Source organism: Monodon monoceros, unplaced genomic scaffold, assembly GCF_005190385.1.
Source record: "Monodon monoceros isolate NGI ecotype Baffin Bay Population unplaced genomic scaffold, NGI_Narwhal_1 Super_Scaffold_3, whole genome shotgun sequence".
Taxonomy (NCBI): Eukaryota; Metazoa; Chordata; class Mammalia; order Artiodactyla; family Monodontidae; genus Monodon; species Monodon monoceros.
The window spans coordinates 77031090-77045564 of NW_021703780.1; the positions used below are offsets into that span (position 1 = coordinate 77031090).

The following is a 14475-nucleotide window of genomic DNA, read 5'->3' on the forward strand; positions in this document are numbered from 1 at the left end:
GCAAACATTCCTGAAAATCCAAGCCATAAAGCTCCCCAGCTGTGGGCGTCAGCATGGTCTGGGTCTGTGACATCTACAGAACCGCCACCTCAGGCTCCTCTGTTGATCCTGGCCCTCTCCTTCCATCTCTATGATAATGATGTCTGAGTTCCATTCAATCCCCCTTCTCCCTGGCAAATGAGCAACGGGCTGAGACAGAATTAAAAGGAAAGGGACAGGAGGTCAGCGCGCTGGGGCACCTAATAAAAAGAGTAATAATAACTCTCAAATATTGAGTTTGCCAAGTGCCAGGCACGCAGTTAAGTGCTTTCTGCATATTACCTCCTGTCCCATGACAGCCCCGTGTGGCAGAAGTCTGAGGGACTGAGACATCTGAGCCACTTGCCCGCGGTCACGCAGCTAGAGTGGCGATGGGATTTCAACCAGGTTGGTTTGATCCTTAAACCGTAAGACTCACTGTGCGCTGTGGCTGGGGTCAGACCAAGAAGCAGAAAGGGTTCTTTCAGCTGCAGAGAGGGCTTCTGAAATGCCAGGCCAGGCAGACCCACCCCTTCATGTGACATCGTGACCTCCTCAGATGCGGCTCTCAGTGGCTTTCATGGGGGCTGATGCTTTCTAATCGAATTCCCTGTGTCTAGACCAGGCTTTCTCAACTCTGGCACTACTGGCTCATGAGGCAGGATAATTCTCTGCCAGGAGGGAAGGTGCTGTTCTAGGCACTGGAGGATGTTTAGCAGTACCTTCCCGGACCTCTACCCATTAGAAGCCAGGAGCACCCGGCACCCCAGAAATGTCTCCAAACAATGCCAAATGTCCCCTGGGTGGCAAAATCCCCACCCTCCCCACCTCCACCTGCCCCTACTGAGAGTCACTCATCTAGACCATCACGCTCACCCCGGGGCAGTGTCTGTACATGAATGTGCATCTCAGGCAAAGGGAATTTCCCCCTGACCTTTTTACCCAGGACCCAGTATCGAAAGAAATAAAAAGGATGAGTTGTTCTAGGCTGTTCTCTCCTCCTCTCACTTCCCTTTCAGCTCTGAGCTCAATCTGCTCCCAAGGAAAAGACACATGTAAAGCCTGAAACGGACTTTCCTGCCCTTTTAAATGAGCAACTCCGTTTTGAAAGGCAGCCATTGGAAGTCTGCTGCAGCCGGGATGAGAAACCCTGGCGAGGTCCAGACTGCTTGCTGCTGGGCAGTTATAGAATCCTTGCCATGGATGCTCTCACAATGTCAGAATCGAAAGTACGTCCCCACAGGTGTCCTTGGACTGAACACTCTCAGGGACGCAGATGTGACTGGGCAGGACGGCTGATCCCAAGAAACAAGCATCCCTCAGACCTGGCACAGCTGAGAGTCAAGGATCTGCTCCAAGGAAAGGTCCAGAGAATGGAAATGCACAGAAGGACAGTTTCTACTCCTCTGTGCAAGGAGCAAAATGAGCTCGTTTTTGCCTCCACTCCTTGTACATGGGGAAAAAAACAGAGAAAGGAGAAGATGGGGGCTGGGTGGTCTGCAAACTGGAATGCCAAAACCCTGGGTAGCTGAGAGTTGAGAAACATGATTTTCCAGAACAGAGGGAAAAAAAAAAAAAAAAAAGGAAGAAATATGCCGTAAATCTTAGCTAAGTGGATGGGTAATTCAGTATGACGTTTTTAAGCTGTTAAAACTTTTTGTACCAAAGAAAACACTAGGTTTTTTCTTAGTAATTTTGTGTTGGGACACAGAGACTTTATCTTCTAGCCGGTGCCCCGCCTGCTTGCTCAGCCTGATTTGTGACAGCTGCCTCGCAGAAACATGTCACGGTCTGGTTTTAATTTGGGAAGGGCAGGCTGGAGGAGCCGCCTGGCAGAACAGAGCTCAGAAAAAACACATACATGCACGCAGACAGCTACCTGGGTGCTCTCAAGATGATGGTGGTAAAAAACTGGAGGGCTGGTGAAAGTTATTCTTATGAAACTTTGGTTTCATGGCCTTTTGATTTTCACACTGATTTAGAACTGAAACTGGTCCTATTTGAAGAGTGTTTTATTGCCCACTTTTTCTGCTGTATCCTGTGAAAATACCAAAACCACTTGGCAAGTATTACCTTCTTTCCTATTTAATCCATACTATGTAATTGAGGAATATCCCACCCATATGTTTCAGATCGTGTGCTCTTAACTCATGAGAACGCTACTGACTGGACCAAGAGCGATTTGTTATCAGGGACATCTTCAGAGCTTTTCAGAACAAGCACGGTCTACTTTTTCTTTCGTCTACACAGGAGGCTGGACTCAGGGCTAACAGGAGATAAAAAAGGGCACTGTAGGATAGATGAACGTTCCAGCCATAGACGAAATGGTAAGTATGTTTGATCACTCAGGTGATGAGGTGAGGAGCCTGGGTATCTCTAGCTCAGTGGTCCTTCCTCAAACTTAGTGGGCCTGAGAGTCCTCCGGGAGCACGTGTTAGAAAACCCTGAGTCCAGGGTTGAGCCCTGAGAGATTCTGTTTGTGAGTTTGGGGTGGGGCCCAAGAATTTGCATTATTGGCAAGCATCCCAAAGGAATATAATGTAGGTGGTCCCTGGATGACTCTAATTGATGGAGTGGACGGTTGACCGTTCACATGGAGAAGTATACTCCTAAAAGCTGGCTCCCTATGGCTCATACTAGGAAGTGGGGTTTCAATCACATTAATTTTCCAGTGCTCTGGGACACGCTTCATGTATGGGTTGAAGAGGGTTAAGACAGGTGATGGTCGGCACAGTACTGACAGACCTCATGCTGCTACCTGAACACTCTGTGGAGGAGATGCTAAAATGCTTTCCCAAGTGGCCAAGCTGAGAAGGTCAAGGATCTGGTGAGCCACTGAGCCAAAATATTTAGGTTTATGTTGATAAGAAAAGGGAAGGTCAAAAAAGTACATTTTGTTGATGGAACTCAAAGGAAATCAAGATTTGAATAAAAATCAGTTTGGAAACTGCCTAAGTGTCCAATTCCAGAGACGTAGTAACAGTCACTCAGCTGAATATTAATGCAGTCATCAAAAATGATGGGTTACAAAAGCTCTGAAGATAAGCTGATAATAGAATGCAAATGAAGAAATTCAGGACACAAAATATTCAGTCTGCCTACAACTCAGAAAAAAATGATATACCAGTATACAGGGGAAAACTGGAAAATTCACCAAAATATTAGCACTAGTCAAGTGCTAGGCGTTGGGATATTTTTTCCCTGTTTCTATCATTTTTCTCTTTTACATTTTCCTGTCAATATTTTAAAAACTAAATCCTGAAGATCTGCATTTCAAAGCCATTTTTCAAGTGGACAAGAGCTAGCTCATTGCCCATGTGAGATTCCCCAATTCAAAGGTTCCAAGAGTAATGTATGCTCATTCTTTAAAAACCCACTCTGTAAAATCTTGTACCAGTCTGAAAAGTCCATCACCCCCCGGCCTCCACCCTAGACCCATTTTTCCAGCGTTGCACTTTCAGTAATAAAACGAATAAAATCAGCCATCTTTTTTCTGTCAGCAACCACGGTTCCTTACTCTCGGCATAGCTGACTGCTCACGCCCAAGGAAGCTATAAATAAGCCTCCTGAATGGTTATTAAAAACCAGGACACTGGGGACTTCCCTGGTGGCGCAGTGGTTAAGAATCCGCCTGCCAATGCAGGGGACACGGGTTTGAGCCCTGGTCCGGGAAGATCCCACATGCCGCGGAGCAATTAAGCCCGTGTGCCACAGCTACTGAGCCCGTGTGCCACAACTACTGAGCCCGTGTGCCACTACTACAGAAGCCCACGTGCCCAGAGCCCGTGCTCCACAACAAGAAAAGCCACCACAATGAGAAGCCCGCACACCACAATGAAGAATAGCTCCCACTCGCCGCAACTAGAGAAAGCCTGCGGGCAGCAATGAAGACCCAACGCAGCCATAAATAAATAAGCAAATAAATTTATTAAAAAACAACAACCAGGACGCTGGAAAAGTTTCTCTGGACCCAGAAAATGTCAGCGAGACCACGACAGGGAGCAGGGGTGCGCCAGCCACCGTGGGCTGGGCTCTGTCCCGTCTGTCCACTGCTCTCCATCTGTCACCCACCCCTGGCTCTGACAATGTGCTCTGTTTCCCCACACACCAAAACACCGACTCAGGAAGAAATAGGGAACAAAAAGACTCTCCTATGACATTCACTCTGCTGGTTTTCATCTGGTCCCTGGTCTGTGAGCCTGGTTCAGAGCTAAGAAATGCCAACAAGAGGGCATGGCTTCCTCGAGAAGCAAAGAGGCAGTCACCCCATGAGACCAGTCAGAAAGCATTCCTGAATCACTTCCTCAACACGGAGCGAGAGGATACCATCCAAGCTGTCCCTCAAACCATCTGAAACCTCCCCATTAAAATCACCACAGGGACATGCCCCAAAGAGCAGAGCTGTGTCTCTAGAAAAACATGGCTGACATACGTAATGGACATTTGATGTCAAGTTTAAATGGTGGGGCTTTTGGAGGAAGGAACCAGATCAAGGGGTGGGGGTGGGGTGTGGTCAGCCCCAGATGGGTGGGATACTTGTGGTCCAGAAGTAGACACCTGTGACTTTTACCTTCTTGCAGCACAATCCCTCTTCCTTTGAAAAGGCTACTTTGATTTCCCTTGGAGAAGCTCCCCATCTCCATTCTCAGTCCCTACAGTTCTGATGACCTTGACCCCATTGCCTAGCTCCTGGGATAGACATGTGACTCGGGCTTGGCCAAAGAGCACTGATTCCACCACCCCCCCCCCGAGGGTGGCCCAAGTTAGGCAAATGCGACTCAATTCTGGGACTTTCAGTGACACTATTAAAACAGATCACTTCCCATTCCCCTTGAGCTGATGTTAACGGACGTTAGCCTAGAGCTGCTGAGAGCTCTCCTTGCTGCCCCTGGGGAAGAGCTGCCTGAGAATAAAGCCAGTGTGGGGGAAACAGGAACTGAGAGAGGAAAGAGGCTGAGTCCTGATGACATCATTTGTGCACATGGATCCAGCTGTACCTGGAACAAAAATCTGGGAACTTTGTAGTTACTTGATTAAAAACAAAACCTTGTTCTTTACACCCTTTCGAGTTGGGATTCTGATGGGATTCTGATGCTTGCAAACAAAAGAGTTCTCTAATTCCAGTGAACAAAGACAATCCCTATGCATTTCCCAAGTAGATCCTGGGCTGGCTCTGGGGCCAACTGACAGAATTCAAGGTGAGTTCTAGGTTTTCAAATCTGTAATTCCAGACTGGGGTGCACATCTTCCCCAGTGGAGGAAATGATCAGGAAGATCTGGGCCATGTGATTTATGAGCATGTCTGAGGGGAAGCCCTCAAGGAATGGGTGCCAGCTGGTTAGGAGGTTTTACCCAAAAATTTTAATAGAGAAATTGGGTTAGAGGATGGATATCTAAGCTCTGCAGAAGAACGGGAGAAACGTTCCTGCCTCAAATTAAATATAAAAATGTTTCGCATTACAAGGATTTAAAAACATTGCAGACATTCTTGGCAAAGTGGGCTGTTCCAGTTGTTACTTCAGATCCTCACACTGATGTTTTCTCCTCCTTTTCCTGTTTGCCAGAAATGCCGAAAAATTACCCCGTTACCCCCTAGCAATCAATACGCCCCGGTATGATGCAACCAAGCTTCTCTTGTCAAGGTATGTAGGTGATGCATGTTAAAGTCGTGGACACATACTATGTATAAAACCGGTAAGCAAAAAGGGTGTGTAGTACATCACAGGGAAATACAGCCATTATTTTACATAATAACTTTAAATGGAGCATCATTTATAAAAATACTGAATCACTATGTTGTACACCTGAACTAATGTAGTATTGTAAATCAACTATACTTCAATTAAAAAAAATAATAAGGGCGTGGACATGCCACAACAGTGCAACACTGATCAACGACAGCAGGAAGCCTCTCTGCTCCTACTGTGCGTCTGCATATCCAGGCCAGTGACACGTGTACTTTCTGCTAATGCTGGCCTGGGTCAAAAATCACAGAGCAGGCAAACTCTGATCCATGTTTATGTTTTCAAATCGATCCTCTTCTGTCTCCTGAGACCGTTCCCCCAGGGCACTGAAAGCTCTGCCAATTTCCTCTCCTAGGTCACCATCACTTGCATCCTCTTATTTCAGTCTGTGCTCTGTCTACACCTTGGTGGCTGCCACCTTCACCTCCTCTCCTGGCTGCACGGTCCTGGATGGCCTCCTAATGGGTCTCACTGTATCAGCACTTGCCCTCTTCCAATCAATTCCCCACACAGCAGCTGAAGCCATCTTTTCAAAATGCAGATCTGATCATGTCACTTCCCCTCCCTGTTGGCCTGAAACTTCAAGGGCTTTCCACTGTCCTTAGTGGAAAGGCCCAAACCCTTAAAATATCTGAAATGGTTCTGCACCATCCCCCTGTGCCTTCCTTCCCAGTCTTACTACTCTCTGTGCTTCACCCAGCCACAGGGCCTTCTTCCAGATCTTTATACTTGCCACACACTCCTACCACAGGACCGCTGCACATGCTGACATGCTACCCGGAATGCTCCTTCCCCTTTACCCCTGAAGCATCACCTTTTCCGGATGCCCTCTCTGACCTCCCTAACTTAGCTATAGCCCTCGTTGTATACCCTCCTAGCCCCACATTTACCACTGATGCAAATTTATATGGTACAATTAGATAGTTACTATGTATTAAACTCCATTAGACTGTGCAGGAGGGGAAGGCCCATGTCCACTTCAGCTCAGCACTGCATCCCCGGCACCTTGAACAGGCCACGGCACCTACTAAGAATAATCTCTAATAGTAACTTAGAGGGTGTCAGGCATTGTCCTAAATTCTCTGTAGGAATTAACTCATTTAATTCCCACAACAACTCTACAAGGCACTGCTGGCATTCCATTTTAAAGATGAGGGCAGTGAGGGAGTTCCCTGGTGGTCTAGTGCTTAGGTTTTGACACTTTCACTGCTGTGGCCTGGGGTTCGATGGCTGGTTGGGGAACTGCGATCCCGCAAGCTGTGCAGCACGGCCCCCCCAAAAAACACCTATGTTATGCCTAGCGTAACATAGGTATTAAACCACAAAGTCCAATTTCCAACTGGCCAACTGGTCTACAGCCCATGCTCTCCTTCCTTCTGCTGTAACTCACCGAGGGAGGCACTCAAGTCACATTTGCTGGCTGAATGAATGAATGAACAGAAACCACCTTTCCCTTTCCCTCACTCCCATCCACATCTGCAGTTCCTTCCTATAGGTCCCAGTTCTTTGTGACCCAGCCACTCCTTACAGAATCTGGTTGATCCTCAAGAAATAGCCCTATTCGCAGCCTCTTCGCTGTCAACAGGGCCCTTTTTTGAGGGACCAGCTGACAGTCTCCAGCTGTCCTCTGGTGTGGCCTCTGCCTGAGGCAACCAGTCTCAATTCCAGCTCTATTCACCTGCCCCAGTGAGACTTGAACCCAGACCCCAACCTGCTCTACAGCCGCGGTCTCCACCCCATCAGTGCCTCCTGCCCAGATGCCAACCTCCAGATGGTCTGCACGAGTCTCCTTCGTCTTTCCTGCGTCTGACCCAGGCACATCACCTCGGACAGTCACCTTTGCCTCTGCTATTCACCTCTCATTTGAGAGCTTCCCTCTAGCCCTGCCCGAGCCTCACAGACATATCAGCAGACCGGCTGCAACAGGGAAAGGAATGCTTGTCCCTTCAGCGAAGAGTCGTTGTGCCAATCTCCTGACATGAAGACGACCCTTCCTGCGAGGATGCAGATCAGAGAGGTTAAGGGCAGGGACTTTGCAGACTATCACACCCGGGCTCAGGTCCTGGCCATCAGTGGTGACTGTAGGGAGGTCATGACCTCTATGAACTTTAGTGTACTCAACTGTAAAATGGGCATAATCATCAGACTTATCTCACAGAATTGTCATGGAGATTGGAAGAGCCGTTATATATGAAGTCTTTACCGTGTCACGTCATAGTCAGCGGTCTATTACGGTCACCACTGATCATCCACATAACCATCATCCACTTCTGCCATGACATGGTGGTCAAGGGCACACACAGGCTCTGGGCTAGGACGCCCAAATTTAAACCCTGTTCCTCCAGTTCCAAGCTGTGTGGCCCTGGACTACTTAGCCTGTGTCTCACTTAAGTCACCTGTAAAATGGAAATAACTGTATCTACCTCACAGGGATGTTGTGAGTTAGTTCCTGCAAAGTGCTTAGAACTGTACCTAGTACATGACAAACACACCTGGCAATGTTAGTTGTTGTTGATTTTGTTATTCCTATTTCTAATACTACGATCACCCGGGTTGCAAGCGGCTTTAGAGGCATGTTTAGGCCATGGCAGGGTTAAAGAGCTTCTGCAAGACTCCACATGATGGGGATGCAAATGGTGACCGTGCCCGCCTGATGCACTCTGTGTGAGCAGAATGGATGGACTGTGTTTGCCAGGGAGGAGGGAGGGACAGTACACTCCCACTTCTAAACCAAACCGGAGGTGTCAAAGGCCAGATCTGAGGCTGGCCAGCCACTGGGGCTACCTGCTTTTCTAAGATCTGTTCTATGGAAAAATGCTGCCCACAAAAAGATCATGCTTCGTGCCAGATTAAACACTGCAGACTTAGTTAATAACAAGTTACTGGCCATAAAAGAGGGGAAAAAAATCCATTATTCTGAAATCTAGCTTTCGCTGCAGAATCAAGGTGTTTTGACTAAGACTTCGGTGACACGTACCTTCACTCATAGACTGGGATTCTAGGGTTTGAAGATACACAGATAGTTCAGAACACTGCCTTCTCAAAAGACTGCTGAATTTTCTAGCAAAATTTGAGTGCAACAGTGAGGGTCAGCAGTAAAAGGACCGATTACCAAGCCTAGTCAACGCCATGTCCTTGGTGATGTGTGTCCAGCACAGGATGTGAAGGGCTATTTAGGGTGTGCTCCAGTGATGAACAATGAAGCAGTGCTATGAATATTAGCTACCGTCTCCCTTCCACACTGATGTGTCTGACAGATCCATGGAAACACAGGGGGCACAAAATGGCTTTCTTTAGTCCCATTTCTCATGCTCTTCTCAGGCTGGTTAGGAAAAAGGGGACCCACGGGAGCAGTTTCAAACCTAAAAATGCGAACCTGCACAGCTGCTGGATGCTGGGAGATACCGAAATCCAAAACATCCCTAGAGGCCAAAACCATGCACCAATATGTTTGGGATGAGAGAGGAATAATAATAATAATAAAAAGTAGCGGGTAACCATCAGAGACAGTCACATGTGTCAAAGACTATATTCACGAGTTTAAGTGTATTATCATTTCCTTCTACAAAAACCCTACAAAGGAAGTACTATTATTCACCAGGTTCCATAGATGAGGACACCGAACCTTATGGAATTTAAGCAACTTGTTCAAGGCCACACAGCTCCTACATGACGAAGGCTGGATGTGAACCTAGGGAGTGTAACTCCAGAATTGGTACTCCAAACCGGTAGGTTAGAATGTGACAAATCAGAGCTCATGAGAGAACTTCCAAAGAGACTAATAATGGGGTTGAAATTGTGTCCGGCCTAACAGCTCACTTCCTTCATCTGTGCTGTCCATAGGGTAGCCTCTAGCTTAGCTACACGTGGTTATTGAAAGTGAAATTGATTAAAATGAAAAGAAGTTTAAAATTCAGTGCATGGCTAGTGACCACTTGAAATGTGGCTCGTGCAGCTGAGGGCCTAAAATTTTCGTTTTATTTCATTTCAATTAACTCAAATTTCAACTGTCACATGTGGCTTGTGGCAACCGTATCAGACAGTGCTGATCTGAGCAGTTTTTCTCAGCTCTATCAGACATGGTTCAGGGCTGCTTTCCAAAAATCTCAGTGACAGAGGGGCATCCGTTGCTTTGCCCAAGGATTTGTAGAAAATCTCAAGGATAAGCAACCCGGCCTCTTCCTTAGGATCGGAGACTGTGTGTTCTTCAAATGTACCCGTGTGGGCTTTCCAACATTCTCCAAGCCCTAGATCTCCTCCTAAGTTACAGTGTGAGGACAATAAAGTCAGAACAGACAAACCCAGGAACAACTGCTCTCAGACAGTGGTCGCATCGGCACCAGCAGGGAGCTGGTAAAAATGCAGGTTCCTGATTTATGGAAAAGACTGGGACAAGTACAGCTTTCCGGTAACTGACTAGACTGCTGAACTGAATGAATGAGCATTTTCAGAACTCTAATGGAAAACTGATGCGTTCATCAAAGTGCTAACAGAAGATCAAGATGAAAAAAAAATTAATTACACGGGACTGAGTGAACTGATTATTATCATTTTTGTGACTTTCTGTTTGAATTAAAAGAAAAAACAAATGCAGGTCCCTGGACCCCGCCTCTATTGGGTCTGATACACCAGGCCTGGGGAGGAGGCCCTGGAGTCCATGTTTCAATCAAGCAGCCAATGATTCTCATGCAGGTGGTCTAGCTTTGAGAAACTCTGCTTCAGAGTCTGAACTACACATTTATCTCCTGGCCTCTTAAATAATTATAGCATATAAATCTTCCGAGAATAGCACAAACTGGGCTGGAAGCCAGGTGGTCGTCACTCTGCACTAATTGCTCACTTCTACGGCAGTAGGCAAAGTGCTTAGTCACCAACGCCTCATTTTTGTCATCTGAAACATGGGGGTAAGGATATCTGCGATCTGTCCTCCAGGACAAAAGAGAACACAGCTGTGAAAGCATCGGAGGGCGATGAAAATTAAAAACGCACCGCATAGATATCCTACAACTCAGAGACACGTTTTGCTTGTCCAGCAGAGAGTTCCAATAGGTTTCACATTTAAAAAAATCCACATTTTTAACTTCTTTGGAAAAACTGGAAGATTTGACAGCATGGGGCTCAGATTAGGTTGGTACCCTGGTGTGATTAAGAGCACTGCTCTGGGGTCACATGCAGAAGTTCAAATCCCTGTTTAAAAGCTGGGTGACTGGGCTTCCCTGGTGGCGCAGTGGTTGAGAGTCCGCCTGCCGATGCAGGGAACACGGGTTCGTGCCCCGGTCCGGGAAGATCCCACGTGCCGCGGAGAGGCTGGGCCCGTGAGCCGTGGCCGCTGAGCCTGCGAGTCCGGAGCCTGTGCTCCGCAACGGGAGAGGCCACAACGGTGAGGGGCCCGCGTACCGCAAAAAAAAAAAAAAAAAGCTGGGTGACTTAGGGCAAGTCCTTCAACCTCTGTGTGCCTCAGTTTCTTCAACTCTGAAGTGAGAATTTTAAGAGTACCTTTCAAAGGGTTGTGATGATTTAATTAAGTGAGTGAATATTTATCAAGTGCTTGGAACAATGTTTGGCACATGGCAAGAGCTCTATCACTCTTAGTTGAATAAATAAACATCCCTGCAAGTGGCAACAACCAGCTGGGGCTGAGTGGTGGCCGTCCCTCCATCCAGGGCTGATGTGCATCAGGTTGTCACAGCCTCCACCCAGACAGACACATTAGACTCTGGGAATCTCTACTGTAAGGGACAGAAGTGCATCTCCCTCCTCGGTGTCCTGCCAACAAGGGGTACAGACACTTAGTGCATCTTAGAGCAGCATTTCCCAAGCTATCTGTAGTGAAGGACCAGTTTCTTTTTTTGTTTTTTTGTTTTTGTTTTTTTTTTTTGCGGTACGCGGGCCTCTCACTGTTGCGGCCTCTCCCGTTGCGGAGCACAGGCTCCAGACGCGCAGGCTCAGCGGCCATGGCTCACGGGCCCAGCCGCTCCGCGGCATGCGGGATCCTCCCGGACCGGGGCACAAACCCGTGTCCCCTGCATCGGCAGGCGGACTCTCAACCACTGCGCCACCAGGGAAGCCCGAGGACCAGTTTTTTTAATTTTCAGTCCATTGTGGCGGCCTGATATGGGACCCACCTGAGCAGGACTCATACCCAGCACTTGCCACAGACAACTCGCCCGTGGGTCTACAACACCGAGTGGTCTGCACCTGGACCCATGAGACGAGCCCACTGGATGTGCACTTGGATGTCCCAGCAATGTCAGACTGCTCTAAGAGTTTCTAAACACTGTCAATTTCAGTACTTATCTCGGGGTGCACTGCGGACAGCCCCGATCCTCAGGTTACACTTTGAGTAGTGGCATCTTAGAGGACACTGACATCATCTTCACAGGTACGGAAAACAGCTGGAAAATTTGGTTGGCCAGAACAGTCAACGGAGTGTCTGTTTGTCTGTCTCTCCCAACACTTCTGTCCTTCTCAGCCTGCCTGCCTTCTCCTTGTCCATCCCCATTTCTTTCATCTTTATCTACACATTAAAACCAGCTCCCGGGCTTCCCTGGTGGCGCAGTGGTTGAGAATCTGCCTGCTAATGCAGGGGACACAGGTTCGAGCCCTGGTCTGGGAGAATCCCACGTGCCGCGGAGCAACTAGGCCTGTGAGCCACAACTACTGAGCCTGCGCGTCTGGAGCCTGTGCTCCGCAACAAGAGGCCGCGATAGTGAGAGGCCCCCGCTCACCGCAACTAGAGAAAGCCGTCGCACAGAAACGAAGACTCAACACAGCAAAAATAAATAAATTAATTAATAAACTCCTACCCCCAATATCTTCTTTAAAAAACAAAAAAAAATCCGGCTCCCTAATGAGATACTGGGGTTCAGGACAGCCACGGAAGCTGTCATGGATGCTTTGATGTCCCAGGCGGCACCCCGTTTCATGAGTACCCCCCTCCAGCTCACTGCCACCCCTTCTCCTGAATGTTGCCTTTGGCTGACGGGAGCTGTCTTGCCCCCGTGCCCACATCCACATCCTTATCCCCAGGTCACTCTCCAGCAGCCCTGGGCCAATGACTGACACGGTGATGCAAAACGTCAGCCCCCTTGTCCCAAGAAGGAACCAACCGTGTGGTACAACTCATCCTCCAGAGACCCCTGTGGGCTCAGGCTGAAGCTAGACTCCAGCCCAGACACCATTCTTCACTTGGGTCCTCCGCCCGCCCTAGCCTGTTTCTCTCACTCCCCTTCCTTGGGAGCATGTCCTCAACACATCACAGGCACCCTAATCCCTGCCTCAGGCTCTGCTTAAAGGGAATCCAGTCAAAGACAGAAGCCATCGACACTTGGGTTCCCCTTCCTCAACGACCCGGCGGATGAGAGCACATGGCGGGCACAACGCGCAAACCTTGAGGACTGGCATCAGGTCACCCCGAGAGTCCGCTCGCTGTGCTCCAGGTAAACAGAACTCACCTGTTGTGTTAGACAGCGCCAGCGATTCCATGGAGCCCCGCGGGGTCTGCTCTGTGGGCGTCATGTCCTCAGTATATTTCAGTGAACTGATCGGATGACGGGTCCGACACTGCTGAGTGGACATGCCCCCTTCCTCTTCCATCTCCTCCTCATATTTGGGGACTTGGATGCTGCCTCGGTTTTCGCTGAAGCTCTGGCTGGACATATCACTGTAGCTCTCCTGGGACCTCAGCCTTCCCGGGTAATAGTCTTCTCGGCATTCCTTGATGAAGCTGCCACCGTGCCCCTTCATGGCCAGCGATGAGCTCCTTTTGGGGTTGCTGAAGTGCTTGGCCCACATGTCGGGCTGGGCCCCGGCCCCTTGCCCTCCCGGACTGTAGGAAGTTCTGATGTTGCACTGGCTGAGGAGCTGCAAGGGGCTCTGTGACTGGTTCTGCTCCATCTTGTTCCCGTAATGGTACGGCTCGTCCCGGCTCCTCCAGATGGGGTCGCGGTTGAGGCTGGGTGTCTGGCTGGACAGGCTGAGCAGGTCCATCTGCAGCGACAGGGGGTCCACGTCAGCTGACAGCCGGTTGGAACTCACCTGAAGCTGGCTGTGTTGGTTCAGCATGGGCTCTTCTGTCTTGCCCTTGTTCTTGCCGATTTTGGCGCTGCGCCGGGACTCCTTGGCCCGGGCGTTCTGGAAGGCTGAATCAGAAGAGTCAGAGCCATTGGGGTCCTCCCCGGCACTGCAGGCCCGTGAGCAGAAGATCTGGCCTTGCTTGGGGAGGAACGGCCGGCCCAGGAGGGACTTCTTGCAGTGAGCACAACAGAAACAGGCCTCAGTGGCATGCCAGTGTTGGCCGTCATAGGTCATCTGACCTTGGTCGATCCCTGGGAAAAGAAGAGACATGAAGAGGCTGACGAGCTGCTCAGAGTTATTACGTGACGACATAAAACACACAGCGCCCTGGTTTGGCTGAGGCTTCCAGATGCAGCAGAATAAAATGTCAATAAATCAATGATCAGGCCCCCGTGTAAATAGTCGTCATGTCCTATTAGGACAGCTCCCTCGTTCTACCCAGTCAGGTCCTTCTTAACTCATTTGCTCTGAGTGCAGAGAAACTAAGTCCAAATGGCCTGTCCATGAATCCTTCCGCCTGGGGCGCGTTCCTCCAGATAAACAGCAATAATGATACTAGGGTGTGAGAAGCACTGCTTTAAATGCTTTGCGTGTATGTAAACTTACTTAACTTCTCAACTGTACGAGGTAGGTTTCT

General features: G+C 48.9%; 1 protein-coding gene across 2 annotated transcripts in view; it reads right to left on the minus strand.

Annotated features, from left to right (window-relative positions):
- PRICKLE2 (prickle planar cell polarity protein 2) overlaps positions 1 to 14475 on the minus strand; it is a 246745-nt gene that overhangs the window by 31709 nt on the left and 200561 nt on the right. For both annotated transcript variants that reach the window (XM_029243456.1, XM_029243455.1), the window contains exon 7: positions 13217 to 14089. In XM_029243456.1, the coding sequence (XP_029099289.1) occupies positions 13217 to 14089 (873 nt within the window). The remainder of the gene's footprint in view (positions 1 to 13216; positions 14090 to 14475) is intronic.